The sequence below is a fragment of the Pezoporus occidentalis genome, unplaced genomic scaffold, assembly GCF_034315485.1.
Source record: "Pezoporus occidentalis ecotype Australia unplaced genomic scaffold, CSIRO_AGI_Poc_V1 ctg32, whole genome shotgun sequence".
Classification (NCBI taxonomy): domain Eukaryota; kingdom Metazoa; phylum Chordata; class Aves; order Psittaciformes; family Psittacidae; genus Pezoporus; species Pezoporus occidentalis.
In genome coordinates this window covers 2,778,032-2,800,612 of record NW_026915158.1, presented here as the reverse complement: position 1 = coordinate 2,800,612, position 22,581 = coordinate 2,778,032, and the positions used below count along the sequence as shown (strand labels likewise).

At 35.9% G+C, this 22,581-nt stretch overlaps 1 protein-coding gene across 5 annotated transcripts in view; it reads left to right on the top strand.

The window, feature by feature from the left end:
- HERC2 (HECT and RLD domain containing E3 ubiquitin protein ligase 2) overlaps window positions 1-22,581 on the top strand; it is a 106,795-nt gene that overhangs the window by 35,705 nt on the left and 48,509 nt on the right. For all 5 annotated transcript variants that reach the window (XM_062628608.1, XM_062628607.1, XM_062628609.1 and 2 more), the window contains 31 exons: window positions 387-544; window positions 1,050-1,163; window positions 2,496-2,747; window positions 3,667-3,860; window positions 4,408-4,608; window positions 5,256-5,484; window positions 5,560-5,684; window positions 7,001-7,179; window positions 8,141-8,325; window positions 8,678-8,833; window positions 9,035-9,220; window positions 10,292-10,462; window positions 10,569-10,672; window positions 10,787-10,937; window positions 11,570-11,784; window positions 12,674-12,806; window positions 12,916-13,043; window positions 13,166-13,361; window positions 13,943-14,079; window positions 14,582-14,755; window positions 14,829-14,965; window positions 15,051-15,202; window positions 15,631-15,822; window positions 16,698-16,885; window positions 17,394-17,586; window positions 18,191-18,373; window positions 18,930-19,114; window positions 20,735-20,882; window positions 20,977-21,173; window positions 21,414-21,644; window positions 22,081-22,216. In XM_062628608.1, the coding sequence (XP_062484592.1) occupies window positions 387-544; window positions 1,050-1,163; window positions 2,496-2,747; window positions 3,667-3,860; window positions 4,408-4,608; window positions 5,256-5,484; window positions 5,560-5,684; window positions 7,001-7,179; window positions 8,141-8,325; window positions 8,678-8,833; window positions 9,035-9,220; window positions 10,292-10,462; window positions 10,569-10,672; window positions 10,787-10,937; window positions 11,570-11,784; window positions 12,674-12,806; window positions 12,916-13,043; window positions 13,166-13,361; window positions 13,943-14,079; window positions 14,582-14,755; window positions 14,829-14,965; window positions 15,051-15,202; window positions 15,631-15,822; window positions 16,698-16,885; window positions 17,394-17,586; window positions 18,191-18,373; window positions 18,930-19,114; window positions 20,735-20,882; window positions 20,977-21,173; window positions 21,414-21,644; window positions 22,081-22,216 (5,330 nt within the window). The remainder of the gene's footprint in view (window positions 1-386; window positions 545-1,049; window positions 1,164-2,495; window positions 2,748-3,666; window positions 3,861-4,407; window positions 4,609-5,255; window positions 5,485-5,559; window positions 5,685-7,000; window positions 7,180-8,140; window positions 8,326-8,677; window positions 8,834-9,034; window positions 9,221-10,291; window positions 10,463-10,568; window positions 10,673-10,786; window positions 10,938-11,569; window positions 11,785-12,673; window positions 12,807-12,915; window positions 13,044-13,165; window positions 13,362-13,942; window positions 14,080-14,581; window positions 14,756-14,828; window positions 14,966-15,050; window positions 15,203-15,630; window positions 15,823-16,697; window positions 16,886-17,393; window positions 17,587-18,190; window positions 18,374-18,929; window positions 19,115-20,734; window positions 20,883-20,976; window positions 21,174-21,413; window positions 21,645-22,080; window positions 22,217-22,581) is intronic.

The following is a 22,581-nucleotide window of genomic DNA, read 5'->3' as shown; positions in this document are numbered from 1 at the left end:
TAAGTGTCTTCCTTCAGTGCTGAATTCCCTGTAAAGGCAAAGGAGTCACTGCAAAAGGGTTAGCAGTGTCATAAAATCAATTCTTAATTGTTCAGATGAAGTAATTAAAGATAATATTTATAATAGACAAATATTTGAGAAGAATGCATTAATTTAATTGGAAATAGAAGTCATAGTTGTCAGAAATTCCTTCAGTGGTTTGTATGTTGTTGAACAATCTGAACTTAATTTTTGGCTTAGCTCTATTTGTATCTTTCAACTTCAGACTAATAATAAGGTTTGCAGGTAGAATTGCAGCAATTGTTTTCTAATAAGTATGTCACACCTTTTTATTATCTACTCATCAGATCACATTTTGTGAAATATGTAACTTTTTCTTTAAATAGCCCTCTGGAGGAACCTAAGATGATATCTGCTTTATCAGGAAAGCAAGCTGGCAAACACGTTGTTCATATTGCATGTGGAAGCACCTATAGTGCAGCCATTACTGCTGAAGGAGAGCTATACACATGGGGACGAGGAAACTATGGCAGGCTTGGCCATGGTATGTTACCTGATACCTTAAAGTAAATTGCTTGTCAAGGAATTGTTTAGTGCCTGTCTCAAGTGATCTTTTATCCAACTCACCTAAAGCTAATTTGAGAACTGTATGTGGCTTCAAATGAATTGAATGATTAAGGGAGGGACTGTCTCAAAACCACTAAATTTCTATGAGCTGTGTGAAAAAAAGCAATTGGATTGAGAAGAAAAATCTACAGTGTTCTGTTCCCTTCCTTGTGAAGCAAAGGCTCTCTCCGTTTTATCGGTTAACTATCTCGGTTAAATCCGCATTAGATACCTAAAAAACCTTATGGGAGCTTAATCGCGATGCTCCAATCTGAAAACAAAACCAAACCAGCACCCTTCTGCCCCCACAAAACAAAATGCCTAAAAGCAAATAAAAAAAATAAATAAAAATCCAACCCCAAACAATAACCAAACAAGACAAAACCAAAGAACCTACCAGGCCTTCTTGGTTTTGCTTCTCATAGAACTACTTTGTTTTGAAGGTTCCAGTGAAGATCAGACCATCCCAATGCTGGTGACAGGGCTGAAAGGACTCAAAGTTATTGATGTGTCCTGTGGGAGCGGAGATGCTCAGACTCTTGCAGTTACTGAAAACGGTTAGTAGCAAAATATAGTTTGCCTTTTCTTCCTTTCATTCTGAAGATATTTATACCTTAGATATGCTTATTTCTAGTGGCTTGAACTCTGTAAAAACAAGAAGCTAAAATTCCTTTTGGGGAAAGATAAATGCAAAATGTGTTATCGCGTGTATAATATATGCAGATATATTCCCATGCATAGATATGCAAGTTATTAATTATGAATCTGCATATATATTTCCATATATGGCATATATGTGTAAATTATGATGTAAATGTATAATATACACACAAAAAATTACATATATGTATGTACACATAAAATTTCTGTTCACTGTTATGAGTGCAAATAACTCGTGTTGTCACAACAGCCAGAATTTTTAGTAAGAAAGTTGTCTGTGTTAACCCATGGGAAGTGCCAAAGAGAGAATGTATTGAAATTCTGCTTCCCATCACCCCTGAGTGAGGTGCCTAGGGTGAGACAGATTCAAAACCTGAATTTCACAGTGTGAGGTTAAGCACCATAGTCATCCTTGAGAAAGCAGATAGTGCTTGGAAGCTGTTTTAAAATGTAGCTGGTTGTGTGGATGTGCAGAATTCAAAAGCTGCAAATTTACTCATTCAGGAAATGGAAACCCAAATACCTACCCCCTACTCTCTGGTGTCCTCATTGCATGCTTCCATTTCTTATCAGAGTACCTTGGGGACTAGCTTATGCAAGTAGAGAACATAAATGCATCAGAATATAAACCAAGACTTTCTTTTTGGACAAGCATATGTTTACCATTCTTGAACTATAATTTTGTGTAATGCAGATGCAGAATGACTTGGACTATTTCAAAGTTCCTGCATCAGGGCTTAGATTTAGTAGTGTGTTTCAAAAGTACATGATAGACAATGGCACTCTTAATTAAGTTTTGTGAAATGGTTGAATGACAACAACTGCAAATTAAAACAGGTTTCACAGACTATTTGGCCATTTAATGTGGAAAAAGATTTTTCAAATTCTTGTAACGCCTTATAATAAAAGAAGGCAGTTTTTAACCACAGGTTTGATTTGCAGTAAGCCCTTAGTTTGCATATTTTTAAGAAGGAATTTCTGTACACTGATGAATTTTCAGTGCATGTTATGTGCTGCCCTTAGTTCTATCAACATGAAAACTTTTCTAATATTTTTCTTTGTATTTTCATGAAGAATTAAAAAATTAATAACTGCTATTCTTAAATTACAATTTGAAAATTCTGCTATTATAGCATCTTATCTATGTAAGAACTTGCTTGTCAAAACAGATAACTTCATTACATGAAAAAATACTGCATTATTTTTGTTTTCTTTCTCTTGATTTAAAGGCCAAGTGTGGTCTTGGGGTGATGGAGATTATGGAAAACTGGGAAGAGGAGGCAGTGATGGTTGCAAGACTCCCAAGTTAATAGAAAAGCTTCAAGATCTGGACATTGTGAAAGTACGCTGTGGGAGTCAGTTTTCTATTGCGTTAACCAAAGATGGCCAGGTCTACACCTGGGGCAAAGGTGACAATCAGAGACTTGGGCATGGAACGGAAGAGCATGTTAGATATCCAAAACTGCTGGATGGCTTGAAAGGTAGTAACCAGAACTGGAAGTATTCCAAAGTTCTTTTTGCTGTTATTGCAGTCTTTTATGGGACACTAATGACCTCAACTTTAAGAATGATGGTACCGTGTACTCTGTCATACTCTATGCTAATTGCATTGAAAAAGATAATGCACATTTCCCAGGACTTCTGCATTTATATCTTTAAAATACTAGCAGATTTAGAGATACTATATTATGACTACTTTAAATGCTGCTTGTCTTGTATTCTTACTGCTTTTTTTTAATTATGATTTAAGTGTTTATGTGAACCTGTACCTTTGCATTGTTATGCAAATGTATATATATTAGAAAGATATATTTATGCTTAGATTAGGGCATGTGAATTGAATGAATGACAGTCACAGGCAACAAATAATGTTAAAACTGTATTTGTGCCAGTACTTTTGGCTATTTTGTAATAAAGTGAAGATTACTTCTTGCATTTGAGAGAAACCTGAGTTCTATAGAAGATGAGTAAGAAAAATCCTTTATTGCTCTGTCAATCCGAAAACTGTTATTCATATATGATGAATGGTCTAATAGATAGCAACTTCTGAACTGATGACTACCATATAACTTTTCAGTCTCTGTTGAAAGATATCCCCATCTATGAATAAACCTTTCCTGAAAAACTATCTAAGTAGAAGGGATACAAAATAGAAGATTTTTTTCTAACAAGCTTGTCAACTTTTGTACTTAAGCTGTCTCTTAAGAATTTTTAAATATTCCCCTGGTTTTTCTTTTGCTGTACTCTTCCAATCCGCTGCTAAAGGTGAGACTTTTGACATCCATAATGTGTTCATAGTGAAGTATGGTTGTAGTTAGCACAGTTTTCCTTACCACCGATATTTTTCTGTTAATGATTGTAATCTTTAATTTATGTTTTCAATATTGACTTTCCTATCAGGGAAGAAAGTGATAGATGTGGCAGCTGGATCTACCCATTGTTTAGCACTGACTGAAGATAGTGAAGTGCACAGCTGGGGAAGCAATGATCAGTGTCAACATTTTGATACTTTGCGGATCACCAAACCAGAGCCCGCAGCTCTCCCAGGATTAGACACAAAGCATATTGTTGGAATTGCTTGTGGGCCTGCTCAGGTAAGTTTTATTATTGATTTGTTAATTATGATTTGTCTTTGTCTCTAACTGAGACTAGTTCTGTACAGTAATCCCAGTCCTTCTTTCTGTGTTTGCATGACTTTTTTCTTAATATTTCTTATTCTGAATAAATGAGGGCTTGGAAAATACAAGTCTTATGCAGTTCTTCTGTCAGACAGGGTTGACTAGCTTTCCTTCTCTGGTGTTCTGAGAAGTAGCTATTTACCTGATGTGTTTTTAGTCTGGTATAGGAATTGAAGAGTTGTCAAGCAGAAGGCTTCTTGCAACAAAGGTAGTGAGCTCTCTGGACTGGCGTAAGAGCAGTTTGGAAAATGTGATAAGAGATTTTTTTTTTTTTCTGGCCTTGGTAGGGTTTTGTATATGTTGACAATGATGGAAGTGGAGGGTTCTCTTCAACAGATGTACTGATATTATTTCTTCGTCTTCTGTTACTGTCTGAAGGCAGATGTTGGCTTTACACTCCTATCTGTAATCAGTGTCATCTTATCTTTGGGAAATAACTGTTGAATTTTGTTTCTATTTATAGAGTTTTGCTTGGTCATCATGTTCAGAATGGTCAATAGGTTTGCGGGTGCCTTTTGTGGTGGATGTTTGCCCCATGACATTTGAGCAGCTAGATCTGTTACTAAGACAAGTGACAGAGGGAATGGATGGCTCCTCTGACTGGCCCCCTCCTCAGGAGAAGGAGTGTATGGCTGTGGCAACATTAAACCTTCTAAGGCTTCAGGTACCTTCAGTTTCTTACACATTGAGCAGTCCTTGAGCTAATTGTTTCAGTAATGGATGAAAATAGCAGGCTTAATGTGCTTTTAAACATTTTTATTGATTTTAAAAGTGAAGTAAGTACAGTATCACTTTCTACTCCTTAAAATTTGGCAGCTAATGATTGTTTTTTTTTTTTCTTCTTGACAGCTTTCGGATCTCTGTAAAAATGAACCATAAAAATAAAATTTAAATGGCTTAAGCATGGTATAGTCACACAATAACCCAAGATTTTGAGCATTTCTAAGAATTTTAAACAGCATTTTTAAGAGTGATTGTCCTTTTTAGAGGGTATCTGACAGTCATGGAAGATGTGCTACTTTTTCTAGCATACTGTAGCAAAGTAGGAACAGTTTAGGTTGTTATTCAGGTTATTACAGTTCAAAGTTTTAAGGTATGTAATTAAATATATGACATAATATTTGGGTATTAGTTTAAATTGAGTGTGTGTTTGGGCAAGCCAGCACTTCCCTTAATTTTACAAACTTACAGATGTGAAAGTTTGTGTCTTGGGCAGTGAACTTATTTTCTCCAGTTTGATGATTTTCCCCTCCCAAAGTTCACATCTCTTCTTAATTAAAATTTGCTTTCTCCCTCCCCTTTTTTTTTCAGCTTCATGCTGCCATTAGTCATCAGGTGGATCCAGAATGCCTTGGCTTAGGTCTGGGCAGTATTCTGCTCAATAGCCTGAAACAGACAGTGGTAACATTAGCAAGCAATGCTGGTGTTCTTAATACTGTGCAATCAGCTGCTCAAGCAGTGCTGCAGAGTGGATGGTCTGTGTTACTGCCAACAGCAGAAGAGCGGGCTAGAGCTCTCTCGGCGCTCTTACCCAGTGCAGGTTGGTCCTAATATTTAAACCCGTTTGTTTGGAGCTTTCATTTCCAGTTCATTAATAGCTTCTTTCATTCTTAAGTTTCAGGAAATGAAATGAATGTAAGTCCAGGCCGTAGATTTATGATTGACCTCTTGGTGGGCAGCTTGATGGCTGATGGAGGCTTAGAGTCTGCACTAAATGCTGCCATTACTGCAGAAATTCAGGTATGTTTCAGCAGCTTTGAAGGTCTGTATAAACAGAATAAGAAGTTGTATCAGGTGTTTTTTTGAGTTTGTAGATTGATGTTATCCTCTTTTGACCTGAAACTTGAGCCAGTGTTTGTATGGAAGTGTGAATTGCATTCTCCTTTTTAGTAGTGTGTTTCTTCTCGTTGCCTGGAGTGATGATATCAACAAAGGTAACAAACTTTTAATAAAGCTCTATAATAGGAACATAAATTTACAAAACAGTTTGTACCTTTCTATGGGGTTCTTCAGTTCTTCACTTCCTTGATTTCACCTGTGTCTCTCCAGCAGAAATTTCAGCCATAGTACTCAGAGATTCAAGGTGAATGAATTCTTTGCAGTATCCCAAATTTCCATAGGTTCCATTTCAGGCAGGTTTGAATGTGTAGTAGATGCTGACTAGTTATATAAAGGAAGAAAGAAACATTCTGTATATACAGAATATTCTGTATATAACTCCATTAGTTCCTCAGAGGTAAGACATCCTCTGCAGAGACTGCTTTAAATTGCCATATTTATGTGTGGTTGTGAAAACAAAAGTGTGCTTTTCCCTTGCCTCTTCACTTGTTTTATTCTTCCAAGTATATTTTCTTATTTTTTTTCTCCACTGTTGGTAAATGGGGAGGTTTATGATGAGAGGAAATGCATGTATTAATTTTTGCTTTACTGCATAGTCTAGCATTAGCATTTTCTGTTGTATTCAAAGACATGCAACACCTCTTGATTTTTAACTAAGCCTCCTAGGGCACATTTGTTATAGCATAGGTCAGAGATGCCAGAGCCAACTTCAGGTATATGCTTAAACTGATCTAGGTGGCAGCATATAGCACTGCACAGGTTAATTTATGTTGTCTAAAATCTTGGTGAATATATTTCCATAGAGTTCTGTATGACTATAGCTCAGTAGCAAATCTATGCCAGGTTCTTCTGCAGCGGACTGCATTTGTTATTTTTATAGTGTAAACATGCCTTCGGTTTTGAACTGTGCACCAGCTATTGGCATGGTTAAACATACTTCGAACAGAAAGCAATTGTTAACTTGGTTTGGTGGAAATTGAACTCGGTAGCTGTCTGCGCTTTCTTACTTTTATCTCCCTTCTTTTCATTTTATATATTTTTAAAAGTGTGTGCCCATGGACTTGTTATAGAATATTCAATACCCATTTGTCTGGTAGGGATTGTTTCATTTCTGGCATATTTAAAAATAACTCGATCATGTTAACATTTTACTAACAAGTATTCATGTTTCATAATCACAGTGGCAGTTTGTCCATTTTCTTTATATACTTTTTTAGGATATTGAAGCAAAAAAAGAAGCACAGAAAGAAAAAGAAATTGATGAACAAGAAGCAAATGCATCAACGCTTCATAGGAGCAGGACTCCACTGGACAAAGACCTTATTAATACTGGAATTTATGAATCTGCAGGAAAGCAAAGTTTACCATTAGTTCAGTTAATTCAGCAGTTACTAAGGTAGTTGCTTTGAATTTGTCTTTTACTCTTGTACAGAAGATCTGTTCAGAAGCTTTATGAACTAGTCAACTAAAGGATGACTAATTTTGGTTAGCAGATAAACATCTCCTGCTAGCATTTTAGCTCATCAGAATACAAAATATTGAACATTCTGCTAGCTTTCCTATAGTTTTGCCATTTTATATTTGCTGAAGACCACAGTTCTGTACTTAATGACTGATTTTAGGAAAACTTACTGCCTTGCTTTTGTGATTTGTGTACTTCCTGTACCCTGAAAGTCTGTGTAACAAATAAAGGACAAACACTCAACAAGCCTGTCCTTATGAAGTATGAGATTCAGCACAAATTTATTTAGAATGGATTATTTTTCCTTAAGGAGACTGTAGTTGGGGCTGTAAGTGGGCCTAAACATGAATTTTAAATTCTTGACACTGAGAAAGAATTGTGGATACATGAACAACAGGGTGCTGAGAACAAAGCTTCTTTATGTCAGCTACCGCGGTATGTCATATGTAGCATATGTAACAGGAAGTAATTATGAGACTACTGAGAGATATAGTTAATTATGAGACTACTGAGAGATATATTGTGCTGCTTCACCTAATTGTGCTGGTAACAAAGTAATTTGATCAGTACTGAGACTCTTCTGATCTACATGATGTCATGACTTTCATTGCAGCCTTCCAGTGAAAGTGGTCAGATTGATTTTTGTAGTGAGTGATTGACAGAAGAACCAGAATTGATGTACTTTTTATAAATCCTGTAAAACGGAATGCCTCCACAAAAACCGTTGACTTTTTGGGTACTATGATGCAAACAAGGGAACATCCTGCAAAGAAACTTTGCATAGGCTTCTTATATAGCTGTGTGAAACTCTAGCCAAAGCTTAACCTGTGTTTCTGTGGACTGTCTTCACTACCAGCTCCCTTTAAGTTCTTTACAATACTTTTATACCAATTAGGAACATCGCTTCACAGACGATAGTCAGACTAAAAGATGTTGCTCGTCGCATTTCTTCTTGCATGGACCATGAACATTGTAGCAAAGAGAGATCTGCTTCTCTGGACCTGTTGCTCCGTTTTCAGCGGCTGCTTGTTAGTAAACTTTACCCAGGAGATTGCATTGGGCAGGTCCCTAATACATACGGTAAGTTACTGTACAAGAATAAGCCCCCCTTCTCCCAGCATTTCTGTAATATGTTTCTCAGAGGATATTAGTTTCTTTCTTTAACTTATCTCATTTATCAGTTTAGTTGCTGAATCTGTCTAAAAAGTGTTTGAAAGTAGTTCTTTAATTTTTTTTTCTGTAAAGGAAAATTTCATTTCTGGAGGCAACAGGATCTAGATAACAAATTTATAAACTTCTGACGTTTTAAAAGGATGTCATTTCTAAATGCAGTGCTGAGTAGCTGCATTTCAGAAGAGTGACAGCTTTTGAAATCTGTCTGTCAAATATGACTATGTGATGGTTTTCTGTATTCTTCCTCCTTTCTACATAGGTCCTGACCTCTTAGGTGTAGGCTCTTTGCTGAAGAAATACACTGCTCTTCTGTGCACGCACATTGGTGATATACTTCCTGTGGCAACCAGCATTGCTTCTACTAGTCATAGGCATTTTGCAGAAGTATCTCGTGTTGTGGATGGGGATTTAACAGGTAGGTTTTTCTTTGCTGTCCTCTTTTCCTTTCCTTCACAAATTATAAAGTTGTATTGTAGCTGTTCTTGAAAGTTGTAAATGACAAAATAAAGTCAAGAAGGGGAAATTTGATGGGGAAGGCAAGAGCTTTCTAATGAAGCAGTACTTGAAGGCAGAATGTATTGCTTGGTGATTTACTTCTGTTTTTTCTGTGTTCTAGGCATTCTTCTTCCAGAATTGGTGGTTTCTATAGTGCTACTTCTCAGTAAAAATGCTGGATTAATGCAGGAAGCTGGTGCTATCCCTCTGTTAGCTGGCTTGCTTGAACATCTAGACAGATTTAACCATTTAGCCCCTGGAAAGGAAAGGGATGACAATGAGGATTTAGCATGGCCAGGAATAATGGGTATGTACAAAACCATCTGGGCTGTTTATTTATGTTTTCATAAAGTAGCTATATAAAAATGGGGACTGTTCATGAGCTGCTCTTGAGAAGGGAATTCTACTTTATAGTACAAACTTTTATTAACCAATTCATACATCCGTATTTACTTCTGCCTGTAAATTCTTAAGGAAGTTATACATAGAGGTGAGATTAAGCAGAGTACAAATGCAACTTTTTAAATTATGTAGTTCAGGTAATTTTGAGTGTGAAAAGTTGAAGTGAAAACAGGAGTGGTACATCTGTGCATCTTGTTACTAAATTCTATCTGTAATGTAAAGGCAGAGTAATGTGAAAGCTTTGAAATAAGGAAGTTTTCTTTTCCTAAGGCACTTTATTATAGAGCTGTGTCTGGGATGAAAATAGAAGTTAAAAATGAGCATTTTGGACTGTAAGCAAGGCAGAGGGAGGAGTGAAACATGGTTGGCATAACTTAAGAGAGCCAAACGTCACACTGCTAGACAGTAGTGTGTTGGGGAGAGCAAAAACTGTGAAAATTCAGTTACTGGTCTTAATAGAGAAAACTGATACAACGGTGCATGTGTGCAAACATTACTCTGATGTTTCTTGCCTGGATGAAATCACCTTTGGTTTGAAATGGTTTACTTTCGTGTAGATGGGAGGAGTTCTAACATGTATGTAACCTTCATTCTTTCATATAAAAAAAAGATCCGGATTTAGACTAAAAGTTAAGATACAGCCAATGCCTTGTAGGCAAGCATGTAATAAAACTGAAGTAGTTCGGAGGGACAACAGACTCTGGCAGTGATTTGCCAGAACACTGGTTGTTCTGGTATACCTCCAAACAAAACAGCTGTATAGTTGGCATTGCTAGGTTTTTGATGATGTGACATTGGAGGTTAGCTCATAAAAAAATACAGCATAAAGACAATTTAATTGACTTCTGATCATATCGGAAGACAAACAGCCTTTAAACAGAAGTGAAGAATTTGGTTAGGCAACTATTTAAAGAATGTTCAAAAAACCTTTTTGTTTTTCTGCTGATAATTTCTCTATTCTGTTTCATACCTGTAGGTTCATTTTTTACTGGCCAGAGTTGCAGAAATAACGAGGAGGTGACACTTATACGTAAAGCTGATCTAGAGAACCATAACAAAGATGGAGGATTTTGGACAGTGATTGATGGGAAAGTGTATGATATAAAGGACTTCCAAACCCAGTCTTTAACTGGCAGTAGCATACTTGGTGAGAATCAGCATCTGAATTAAAAACACAGATTACTTCTGTTTCAAAACTAGATTAGATGAACAGCTTTCTAGATATTATACTGACTACCTCATTCTTTCATTAGCTCAGTTTGCAGGTGAGGACCCAGTTGTTGCTTTGGAAGCTGCTTTGCAGTTTGAAGACACACGGGAATCAATGCATGCCTTCTGTGTTGGCCACTATATGGAGGTAAAAATGTTATATGTTAATGGATACATACCTTCTAAAGTAAAGTACTGCTTTGATATGAGAATCCTTGTTGGAGCTCAGTTCTAGCTTTCAACTCGTATTTCTTTTAATTAGCCTGACCAGGAAGTGATTACAACGCCAGATCTCAGCACTTTGTCATCACCTCTAATAGACACTGAAAGGAATTTGGGTCTTCTCCTTGGACTGCATGCTTCCTACCTGGCAATGAGCACACCGCTTTCGCCTCTGGAAGTTGAATGTGCCAGTAAGCAGAACCTCATTTTGAGCTTAAATAAATACTAGTGAAAGCATACAATAAAAAGACACAGGCCAAATAAATTAACTTGGAATCTATCACCTCTTCAGTCTTGCTGTCTTCTCCGGAAGTTCTTTATTTGTAACATTAATTACCACACTCATCAAGGTCCACTAATGTAGCAAGATTGAAATGGGGATTAGATAATTTTGAACAGTTAAATACTATATTTTTTTTGTAATATGCAAGACAGAATACTGTAAGAGAAAGGAGACTGTATAGCAGAGTTATCTCACAATTTGTGTTCAATTAAGAGTCCCTGAAGCATCTGGTGTTGGAGTCTATCTTGTTGGGTGTCTTAGTTTGATGAATAGATGGTATAATGCAACATTAATCACAGAAAAATAGCTAAGGCCCTATTATCTCTGAACATGTGATGGCTGCCCCGTTACTTAATTGTTTCTCAGTTGCAGCCCCCCCCCCTTTTTTCTTTCTTTTTATTTGTGTGGAAAAGTTTCATCAAATGGAGGAGCTGCTAAACCTTGTTTGAAGGCTGTATATGCATTTTATTTGAGGGACTTGTTAAGTGTTGATAGCTTAATCTTTCATCAGAATATACATGTGTGTTTCCTTTCTTTTAGAATGGTTGAAGTCATCTATCTTTTCTGGAGGCTTGCAAACTAGTCAGATTCATTATAGTTACAATGAGGAAAAAGATGAAGACCATTGCAGTTCACCTGGTAACACTACCCCAAACAAATCAAAACTATATACACATCGACTAACTTTGAGTGACCATTCACAACCTTTTCTCCAAGCTATTGCAGATAATAATATTCAGGATCACACTGTAAAGGTAAGCCTTCAGTAATTCTCTTCACAAAAAATGTTACTGAAGGGTGACAGTGATGGCCTGAAACAGTTTTGTTGGTCAGAATTTTCCAGAAGTTATAGCAAAATAGTTGAGAAAGTTATTTCAGAATTACTTTTAGTGAAAGGAGTGGTTGACTACTACTAATGGATAAAATTTGTGTGTTTCACTTAGTATAGTTTCTTCTTTTGAATTTTTGAGTGGTAGAACTAAAAAGTGTAAATGTATTCTTACAAAAAAAATAGTAATGCATTACTTTATATGTCAAGTTTTAGTAGTATTGACAGACCCTGTCACCTTCAGTTGAACTAAGATGGAGTTTTCTTTGCCAAAGTTCAAATGTGTTTTGTGTGTCAGATGCATGTATGCCTTGAAGTCCCTTTGTGCCTTAGGGTTCAGGTTTCACTTAGCTGGATTCACGGGCATTATGAAACCCCCTAAAATTTACATTTAGCACTGTCTTTTATAGTACCTTCAGGTTTTTGAACCTGTTGAGTTCAGCTCCTTTATTTTGATATTTTAAATCCCTCAAATAAGTTATTGAGAGAATAACATAGCAATAATGATGATCCAGAAGAGAAGTAAAAATTGTCTTAAGTGACCTGGCTATGTCAGACAAAGATAAAGGCAGTAGAAGCTTTGTTGTTTGAGCCACATTGTTCTTCATATAAGAATGATAAAGAGTATTCTTTGCAGTATTGAATTGTAATTCCTGTGTATTAAAAAGTGCATACTATGTGTTGTATCTCACTTCACCTGTTAGTTCAGATTATGGAGGTTATTCGGTGTTATTTAAATGCTGGCTTCAGTATTTTGGGTCCTTTCATTTTACTTAAACCTGAAGTTAAACAGAAGCTGTTGTGTGTTTTTGTAGGACTTCTTGTGTCAAATAGAGAGATACTGTAAACAGTGTCACTTAACAACACCAATCACATTCCCTCCTGAGCATCCTGTGGAAGAAGTAGGACGTTTGTTATTATGTTGCCTTCTGAAGCATGAAGATTTGGGTAGGTAGGCTTGTGGTATAGCTGTCGCAGAATGCATCTTGGACCAGTTTAAACTCTGCTATGGATGATTTTGGAAATGCATATTTAGAGATTGTCTTTTTCCATTAAGGTCACATAGCACTGTCTCTTGTTCATCCTGGTACCCTTGGAGTTGACCAGGTAAAGCACAAAACCTTACCAAAATCTGTAGTGGATGTGTGTCGTGTTGTCTACCAAGCAAAATGCTCACTGATAAAGGTAAGCCTCGTAGCTGCTGAAGTGCAGATTGTTTTTCATTTTAAGTGTTTTATTAATAAGTTACATATTGTTCATTTTATGGAATATTAAACAGTAACCTAATCTTTCAATGCTATTTCTAGACCCATCAAGAACAGGGACGTTCTTACAAGGAAGTTTGTGCTCCCGTCATTGAGCGTTTGAGATTCTTATTCAATGAATTGCGTCCTGCAGTTTGCAATGATCTCTCTATAATGTCTAAATTTAAACTTTTGAGTTCCTTGCCCCGATGGCGGAGGGTAGCTCAGAAAATAATTAGAGAAAAAAGGAAAAAAAAAGGTAAGGTGACATTAATGTATTTTCTGTGAAACAATGAAAATCAATCTCATTCCAAGGTTTGCTGCTCTGTATTTGAGACTTGTTAGCTAAAGCATCAAAGCCATTTGCTTTCTGATGCATTTTCATGAAGTTTTCTAAATCAATGGCAACATGTCAGTTCCTAAGCAAGAACAGGCATACAAGAGGTGAGGCAGGCTTTTTTGTGTTCCAGCATATTAAAGATGATCCATCAGTATTAGTCCCTCTGAATTGGTTTTAGTAGAGTCTAACTAGAAGTGGAATCTTATCAAATACTGTGTTTTATTAAAGCAGTGTAGCTTTAGAACTGTTTAACTGGAAATAGTGTGCTGAACAAACAGCAAAGTGCTTTTGAAGTTGTTTTTTAAAGATAAAAGTATGTTGCAGATATTACAGAGCTAATTTAATAATAGTTGGACATACTGTTCACCAAGAGTACATTTCCATTTTATTACAGGCAGGTCTTAAGCATTCTATATGCTTAGGTTAATCATGCAAATGTAAAATTGTGGCACTGTGAAATGTTATCAGATTACATGAAAGAATGTAATTTTTGTTTCTAGTGCCAAAAAAATCTGAATCTGCTGATGTGGAAGAATCCAAAATCGGAAATGAAGAGAGTGATTTAGAAGAATCCTGCGTGGTACCTCATAGTCCTGTACCTATAGATAAAAAGCCCATACCAATCAAATCACCCAAGGTAGCATATCAGATACTGACTCAACCTTGTGAATAAAAATAACAAGAGAAAAAAAAATGCTAAAGCATGATTGTTATAACTTTTGACATTTAATATTCTGGTACTGGTGTTTAGGGTATATACTTAAGTATGGTGCATTGTTTTGGTGAGACCTGGAATAATTCCTAAAACAATTCTATGTACTGCATATTTAGAATATGTAAAGATACCTTCTCTAATTTTTACATAGTCTTAGAAGTTTCCAGATAATGCTTCATTTCAAAATAGAAGATTTTGATGGATTGCTTCCTCTTTTTTTGAGTATTGACTCATTCAAAATTTTATGAAGCGATAGTAAACAAGAGAATGAATTGCAAATAATACTAAGCTTTTTCCTGGCTTTGAAGAAGTTCCTCTACTGTTTTAAATTTGAATATAGTTTTACATGAAGTAACTTACATTTTCAGTAATTTAAAATGAAGTTGTTTAAAATGTTTTAAGATTCTACCTTCCTGTTTTGCAGGATAAGTGGCAGCCACTTCTGAGTACAGTTACAGGTGTCCACAAATACAAATGGCTGAAGCAGAATGTCCAAGGCTTGTATCCACAGTCTGCCCTTCTTAACACTATTGTTGAATTTGCACTTAAAGAAGAGCCGGTGGATGTAGAAAAAATGAGAAAATGTTTATTAAAACAGGTAAAATGTATGAAAATGGGCTTGCATGTGTTAGCAGTTTACATAAATATGAGCAATTTTTCCTTTTTTGCAGTTGGAAAGAGCAGAAGTTCGTCTGGAGGGAATAGATACTATTCTGAAATTGGCAGCAAAAAATTTTTTGCTTCCATCTGTGCAGTATGCTATGTTCTGTGGATGGCAGAGGCTTATTCCAGAAGGAGCCAATATAGGGTAAACCTTTTTGTTGCTTTTGCTTTCACAATTCTTCAATAAGAAAAAAAAATACTTATTTTGTTGTTGTTGTTTTTCTATGAAGGGAACCTCTTACTGACTGCTTGAAGGATGTTGATCTAATCCCACCATTTAACAGAATGCTGCTAGAAGTAACTTTTGGGAAGTTGTATGCGTGGGCTATTCAGAATGTCCGGAACATCTTGCTAGATGCCAGTGCAAAATTTAAAGAACTAGGTAAATATCATTTTTTGATGCTGACTGGGGGGAAAACTATTCTAAGTGAATGCTGTTGCAGTTCGGTGGGTTTTTTTCGAAGTTCTTAATAGTTGGGATCCTAAAATCAGTTCCTTTGTTTTTTACTGAGGATTACTTTGACTATCTGTCCGTGTGTCGTTATGTGCTCCCCTCCCCAGCCTCAACTCAGTTTTCAGTATTTAAGAGTGTTGCTGGTTTCCCAGCAGGAGGTGATTGATTACTCATTTGTAATATTTCACCATTAACATCTAAAATTTCAAAGTTTCTTGGAGCTTCATCTTGTAATTTCTTAAAGCAAAGCATGGAATTCAGGTATTTCAAACCATCAATTAAAAGATTCCATAACCTATTTTACTGTAGTTCCCAAATGTCAGCCGACTTTGTTATTTGTATTACTTTTGAATTAGGTGTGCAGCCTGTTCCTCTACAAACAATTACTAATGAAAATCCAGCAGGACCAAGTCTTGGAACTATTCCACAAGCACGTTTTCTGCTGGTCATGCTCAACATGCTGACTCTGCAGCATGGTGCAAATACCTTGAGCCTCCTCCTTAATTCTGGCATGCTAGCGTTGACACAAACAACTCTGCGACTGATAGGTATGAGATCTTCTTGTTTGGGAGAAAGCACATGTTTTGTAAATCTCCTGTATTTTTTACCTTTGGTGCACCCAAATTACAGAATTACTTTGTTTCTGAAAGATAGTACTTTATGATGTTTACTTTTACCCCAGTATATAAACTGTATTTATCTGTATCTGTAAGTATGATTGAGAAGGAAGTTAGTGTGATAATAGCCTTTATTCAGTCACAGTTTTCTTCCTAAGCCTTTGCTTTGGCCATCCCTTGGTAGAATTTAGGAATGATAGTATAATTTTGATGGAAACATTACAAATAAATTTAAAATGGAAAATTTAAAATTGAAACATTAGGAAGTGCCTACTCCCTACTCATTCAGTTTTATTTGTTCTACCTATTAAAGCCGTTCCCAATCTGCATATTTAAGCTGGAAGATCCTTTGTTTGTTCTGCTATAAGAAGTTCTGTGCTGTGTTTTGCTGTGATTCAAGTTGCCCTGTTTTTTATTTCTTGATTGCATTTTGTTTTGTTTTGTTTTTTTTGATAGTACCAAACATTTGTTCTCATAACTTGTACTTAACTGGAATGCTCCTAGGAAGTTTTTACAAAAAAAATTCTGTTAGTAGAACCATTTAGCCACTGGACTTGTCATTATAATATAGCTACCTTATTTTGTTTCTTATTTTGTTTAAAATAAAGTATTTAGAGTCCTATATATTCAAAGCAATTACATCATAGTTTCCTAAAAGCTCATCTGACTGCATCACCTGTTAAGTCAGCTTTCCTATTTATTATTGCTTTTATATTACAAACCTTATGTGCCTTAAGGTTTTGCATATATATATATGCATATAAACACAACTGGTTTTAAATTTTTTCATGCTTTTTCCTATTTAGGACCTAGTTCTGATAACATTGAAGAAGATATGATTGCCTCTTCCCATGGAGCTTCTGCCACAGTCCTGGAAGAATCAAGAAAGGAGACTACACCTGTTCAACTCCCTGTTTCTGGACCAGAGCTGGCAGCCATGATGAAAATTGGTACCAGAGTGGTGAGAGGGGTAGACTGGAAATGGGGTGATCAGGTACAATTTCCTTCATACAGATTTGGCTGTGTTAAAATCTAAAGTCTGTTCAGTGGAATGTCTGTGAATTTAATGTTCAAACTTTAAAGGTCACTTTACATTTCAAAGACTTGGAGGATTGACAGAAAATATATTATTTGTTTAACTTCATTTTCAGAGATGAAATTTCTTTTTAGTAAGACTGTTCTGATTAATGATTTAAGAGGAAATTGAATCACTTCTACACTACAGTAGTATCATACACTTATGACTAGATGTGTGTGGCACCTACGTAGTACATAGTAAAACAGATCTAAACATGAGTGTTGCTGTGGTTTACTGGGGTCGTTTCTTTTGAAGACTGTGAAATGCTTTTCAGCTTTATGCTGGATTTTGAAACATTATTGAATGTTTACGGCCTAACTATTAGTTTAGCAGCAAAAAAGAGTAATTGCATTATTATTTCATGAATTTTGAGTATGAATTAGTGTTGTTGATTGTATAACTTTGAGTCCCTCTCTTTTGTCAGGATGGACCCACTCCAGGTTTGGGTCGTGTGATTGGAGAACTGGGAGAAGATGGCTGGATCAGAGTACAGTGGGACACCGGAAGTACAAATTCTTACAGAATGGGGAAGGAGGGGAAATATGATCTCAAACTAGCTGAGCCACCGCCGGCAACGCAGCCCACAACAGAGGATTCAGACACTGAAGATGATTCTGGTAAAAAAGCTATTTTTCTATAAAAGTAGAGGCAGGATTTTAATTGAATTCCACAATTGATATCTTGTAATTTCAAAAAGCTTCTTTCATAGGAAATTAGTGCTTCACCAAAGAAGATTATTTAATAGGTGTATATTTCTGACCAGAATGTTTCTTAAGATAGCTTTACTCTGATAAAGGAGGGTAGAGAGCATGGTGTCACATTTGTTGCATATTTGTGGGCTAAAGAAAACAGTATTATCCAACTGAAATAGTTTCAGTTACAGATACCAGGAGATATACATTTTAGCATATATTAATGTCATTCTGCAGTGTTTTTTATATGGCCTAATTATACTTCTAGTCACACTGCTTCCCTGGTTCTTGGCACTGCATTTGGAATTCCTTTTAAGTTGTGTACTGCTAGAGAATAACTTGAAAATCTCTGCACAAAATGTCTGGTTTATATTTTGCTCTTGCAGTTGGAGGTAAGGAATCTTCTTAATGTCAGATCATTTTAGAGGAAATAATTATAACAAATTTCTCACAGTTTCTTTCAAAAGTCTTTCTGAAATAGTTTAACTCGATATCAATACATTCCTTTGCCTTCTCTGTCTCTCTTCAGAAGGAGAACAAGTTGAAAGGAATCTCCACCCTACTTCCATGATGCTGACAAGTACTGTGAACCTGTTACAGACACTTTGTCTCTCTGCTGGTGTCCATGCTGAAGTCATGCAAAGTGATGCTACTAGGACTCTCTGTGGTCTACTCCGTATGCTTGTGGAAAGTGGAACAATAGATAAATCAGGTACATTATGTAGAAACAGTCTGATTCAACTATGTGTTTCTGTTTTGTGCTTTGTTGTGTTGTAATTTTGTAAATCTTTTGTTACTAGTTTTTAATCCTTTAAGGCCAAAGGATAGAAAAGGCATTTTCAGAGCTTTTAAAATCTTAATTGTTAGCAAAGGCAACATATAAATGGTCTTGAGCATTCTTATGACATAATTGTAAAAGCAGGAGAAACACACAAGATGTGGAGCATCAGAATGTGTATGGTTAGCTTGGACGATGAATTTCTTAACAGGGTTGTTTTTTTTCTGTCTGGGGACAGCAATATGACTGGAAATGTCCTATTCATTTCCATAGCTTCATTGTTCATTTCTAAAGTAATGCTGTTAACTACTTGGAAATGAGGAAACTGTATGAGGATGAGAATTGCTTTAAAGGCATTTTTAATAAAATTAATTGCAGGCTCTAAAGCTCAGTGTTCTGATTTGTCCAAAAATTCCCCATGTAGTATATAGAGAATTATGTAGCTGGCGGAAAAGTCAACTGTTATATGTATATATCTTTTTGTTTTTAGCTTCCTTGCCAAATAAATTAGTTTATAAAGAGCAGCATAGGAGTTGGTGCACGTTGGGATTCATTCGAAGTATAGCACTCATGCCTCAGATGTGCAGCACTCTTAGTACATCTCAGTGGATAACTTTGCTAATGAAAATTGTTGAGGGGCATGAATCTTTCACTGCTGCTTCACTACAGAGACAGGTAATGTGTGTATTTCCAAATTACTTTGATAGGCGATTAATTTAGTACACTTTAGCTGTCTTTAAAAGTAGAAAAAAAAAGTGTATCTTAAAAACATTAATTAATTGGGAAAAAGATAACACCTTGTCTTGTATTTAGAATTCATTGTTTTAAAAACATATCTGTTAAGTTTCTGAGCCTTCAGGCCACTACAGGCTCCATGGTTCTGTTGAAAGCCTGAAAGTTTTGTGCAGATGAGAGGTCAAAACAGTGTTCAAAAATGTATTCCAGAAACTCCCATATAATGTTTCCTAGAAGTTGCATAAAGAATAACAAAAAGATGATTAGGAAAAATGTGCAATTTCATTTTACAGTTAACAAATTGTGTATTATTTACTGCCCTTCCTTCCATAACAAGCTGTTATTATTTTTTAGTTACAGTCTCTCTTAAGAAGCTGCATCTTTTCATCTGATTTTGGTATTGTTTTTCCCTTGTCCCTTTTCCCCTTTTGTCTTCTCTCTCTCTCTTTTTTTTTTTGTTTTCTGTTTTTTGTTGTTTTTTTTTTTTTCTTCTTCACTTTCCTTAGCATCTTTTTCATGAGATTCAAAAGCAACCTTATTATGGAATAATTCTTCAGAGTTTTAAGGCTTGGAGATCAAAAGGTCTTAGTCTTTTCCTTGATAAGACATTTCTTAAAGCCTTGTATCATAAAGTCCTGTAAATTTCTTGTGATCCTCCATCAAATTCTTGCCAGTATTTTTACTGTGATGAAACTTCTGTCATCATCTAGGCCTTAGTGCATTAGAGTTACCTGTGCTGTTCAGGGAATACTGAAGAGCAATGAGCATTCCCGATGTACCAGCATCTAACAGAGTAACAAGAAAATAATGAGATGTTGAAGTTTAGAAAGACATGTTATTGACAGGTTTAGAAGAAGAGGGGTGTCTGTATTGGTCTTACGTATAGAAGGTGAGGAAGCTCAAAATGTGGAATACTTCTGTTCAGAACGTGCAAACCCATCTGCTCTTTGATACTACAGCACTGCACCTTCTCATGTTCCTTGTCAGTCCTGCACTAAGTGTCTAGTTTTAGAGATGCCAGCCAGTTCCTTCTGTACATGTCAGAGGCCCTACTTTCACAGTAACTACTCTTGGGTATCATTGCGGTTGCTTTTTTGCCACTTCCTATTAGTCAGCTTTATGTCTCATAATTTTTAACTATCATACCTTTGTTGCAGAACACTTGGAAACTTTCAATCTGAAATACATCTTAGTACTAAGATCTGAGTCTGGAATCTGAACAAACCTTTCCATTCTGTACTACTATCTTTCCTATGTGTTTTAGTAATTTACATTCTTTCTAACTGTGTGTTTGTCTAATGTCCTGAGTATTGAAGAGGTTGGATTCACTAATATAATGTGCCAATAAAATTGTTACTGACTTGGAACTGGCGCAACTTCTTTTAGAATATTTCTCAGCAACCTGAATATCAGTAGCTCATAATTTCTACAGCTGGAAAGAAGTCAGCATTATAGAAATAATTGCGAAGGAAAGCTTCTTCTGTACTTAACATGTTTGCAAGTTTTTTTAATATTTGGTGACTTAGAATGGAAAAACACTGATTTTTGTTCTCTTTTTAGATACTTGCTGTACATTTACTGAAAGCAGTACTTCCATCCTGGGATAAAAATGAAAGGTCAAGAGACATGAAATTTCTTGTGGAAAAACTGTTTGGGTTTTTAGGCAGCCTGCTTAGTACTTGTTCTTCAGATATCCCACTACTCAGAGGTAGAAAAATTTTCCATTAGTGACTTATTTTCATGTATAAAAAAAAAGTGTGCATTAAATTCATAACTGCTGTGCAATTGTTTTGTCTTTCCAGAATCTACTCTGAGAAGGAGAAAGGCCAGACCTCAAGCATCTCTAACTGCCACTCACAGTAGTACTTTAGCAGAAGAGATAGTGGCACTGCTGAGGACGCTCCATTCACTCGGCCAATGGAATGGACTCATAAACAAGTACATCAACTCTCAGCTAACCTCCATCACCCACATCTTTGCAGGAAAACAGTCAGAAGGGGTAGTTTCCACGTTTTAAAATAGCTCATTTTTTAGCATTATTTATTTTTAAATTATAAATATTAAATGTTTGTAAACAATATTAAACTTAATTTTAAAACCATTTTTCTATTTGTGTATATATATAAGTATTTATGTGTTGTAATTTTTAAATTGAAGCATGTGTGATTAACTTTGTATTTTAAAGCAGGTAGAAGTATTATGTTTTCTCCCTACAGTTAATTTTATTGTTCTTTGTTAGGCTCTGTTGGATGACTACTTCCCTGACACTGAGAATCCAGAGGTGGGAGGCCTAATGGCAGTGCTAGCGGTGATTGGTGGCATAGACAGTCGCTTGAGACTGGGTGGACAAGTAGTTCATGATGAATTTGGAGAAGGCACAGTGACACGCATCACCCCAAAAGGGAAAATCACTGTACAGTTCTATGATATGCGAACATGTAGAGTGTGCCCTTTGAATCAGCTGAAGCCAGTAAGTTCATTTTATAGAGACTTTAATACAGGGAGGAACATGGTTTAAGACTCTGATATGAAACAAAGAAAATATTTGTTGTTCATTCAGTAAATACATCGACATTCAATATGTACAATGCTCTGAATGAAAATCTAAGATGGTACTCATGTGAACCTCTGTAGGGCTGTTAAAGCCTGTCCTCATTTGTTGAGGAGATGTGAGGAAAAGGGATTTTTGCTGAAGTCGTTTGACTTGAGGTATAATCCCAAGTCATGACAATATGATTTATAGCTGGTCTATGAGAGGAGCATATTGATTTGTATTTAACTGAAGAAGAGAAAAAGTAGCATTTGTCAGTTAATAAACATTGAAACTTTGAATAATTTTGTAAAATTTTACAAAAACGCTTATCTATACTTCTTTGGTTTTGTCTGGTTCTTCCCTCACTGTCCAGCTTCCAGTTGTGGCCTTTAACGTGAACAACTTGCCTTTCACTGAACCTATGCTATCCATTTGGGCTCAACTAGTAAACCTGGCTGGAAGTAAAGTAGAAAAACAAAGAATGAAGTCTCCCAGTCAGGGTCTTTCAGGTACAGTAATTTTTTTGGTTTGTTTGTTTCTTGTTTTGTTTTTAAATAAATGGATATGCTTTTGGAAAGATACTGCTAACAGCAAATGTATCTAAGAAAAAAGGTTTTCTGGAACCCTGGTGTTTTCCTTAGTCAGTATTGAATAATAGCATTCATGAGACAAGCTTAGCTAAGAGATGAATTACTCTGCTCTGTAGGTGAAATACTATTTTACTTTGCTGACAAAATTTAAATAAGTTTTGGGGCTGGACTTCTTGTACTGAATTATTTAAAATCTGGGTCCATCTTTACTGTGCATCAGTTCTGTGATTGTTCACGACATGAAAAGTAGGAAAGCAGTGTTTTTAGTATCATGGGTCATAGAA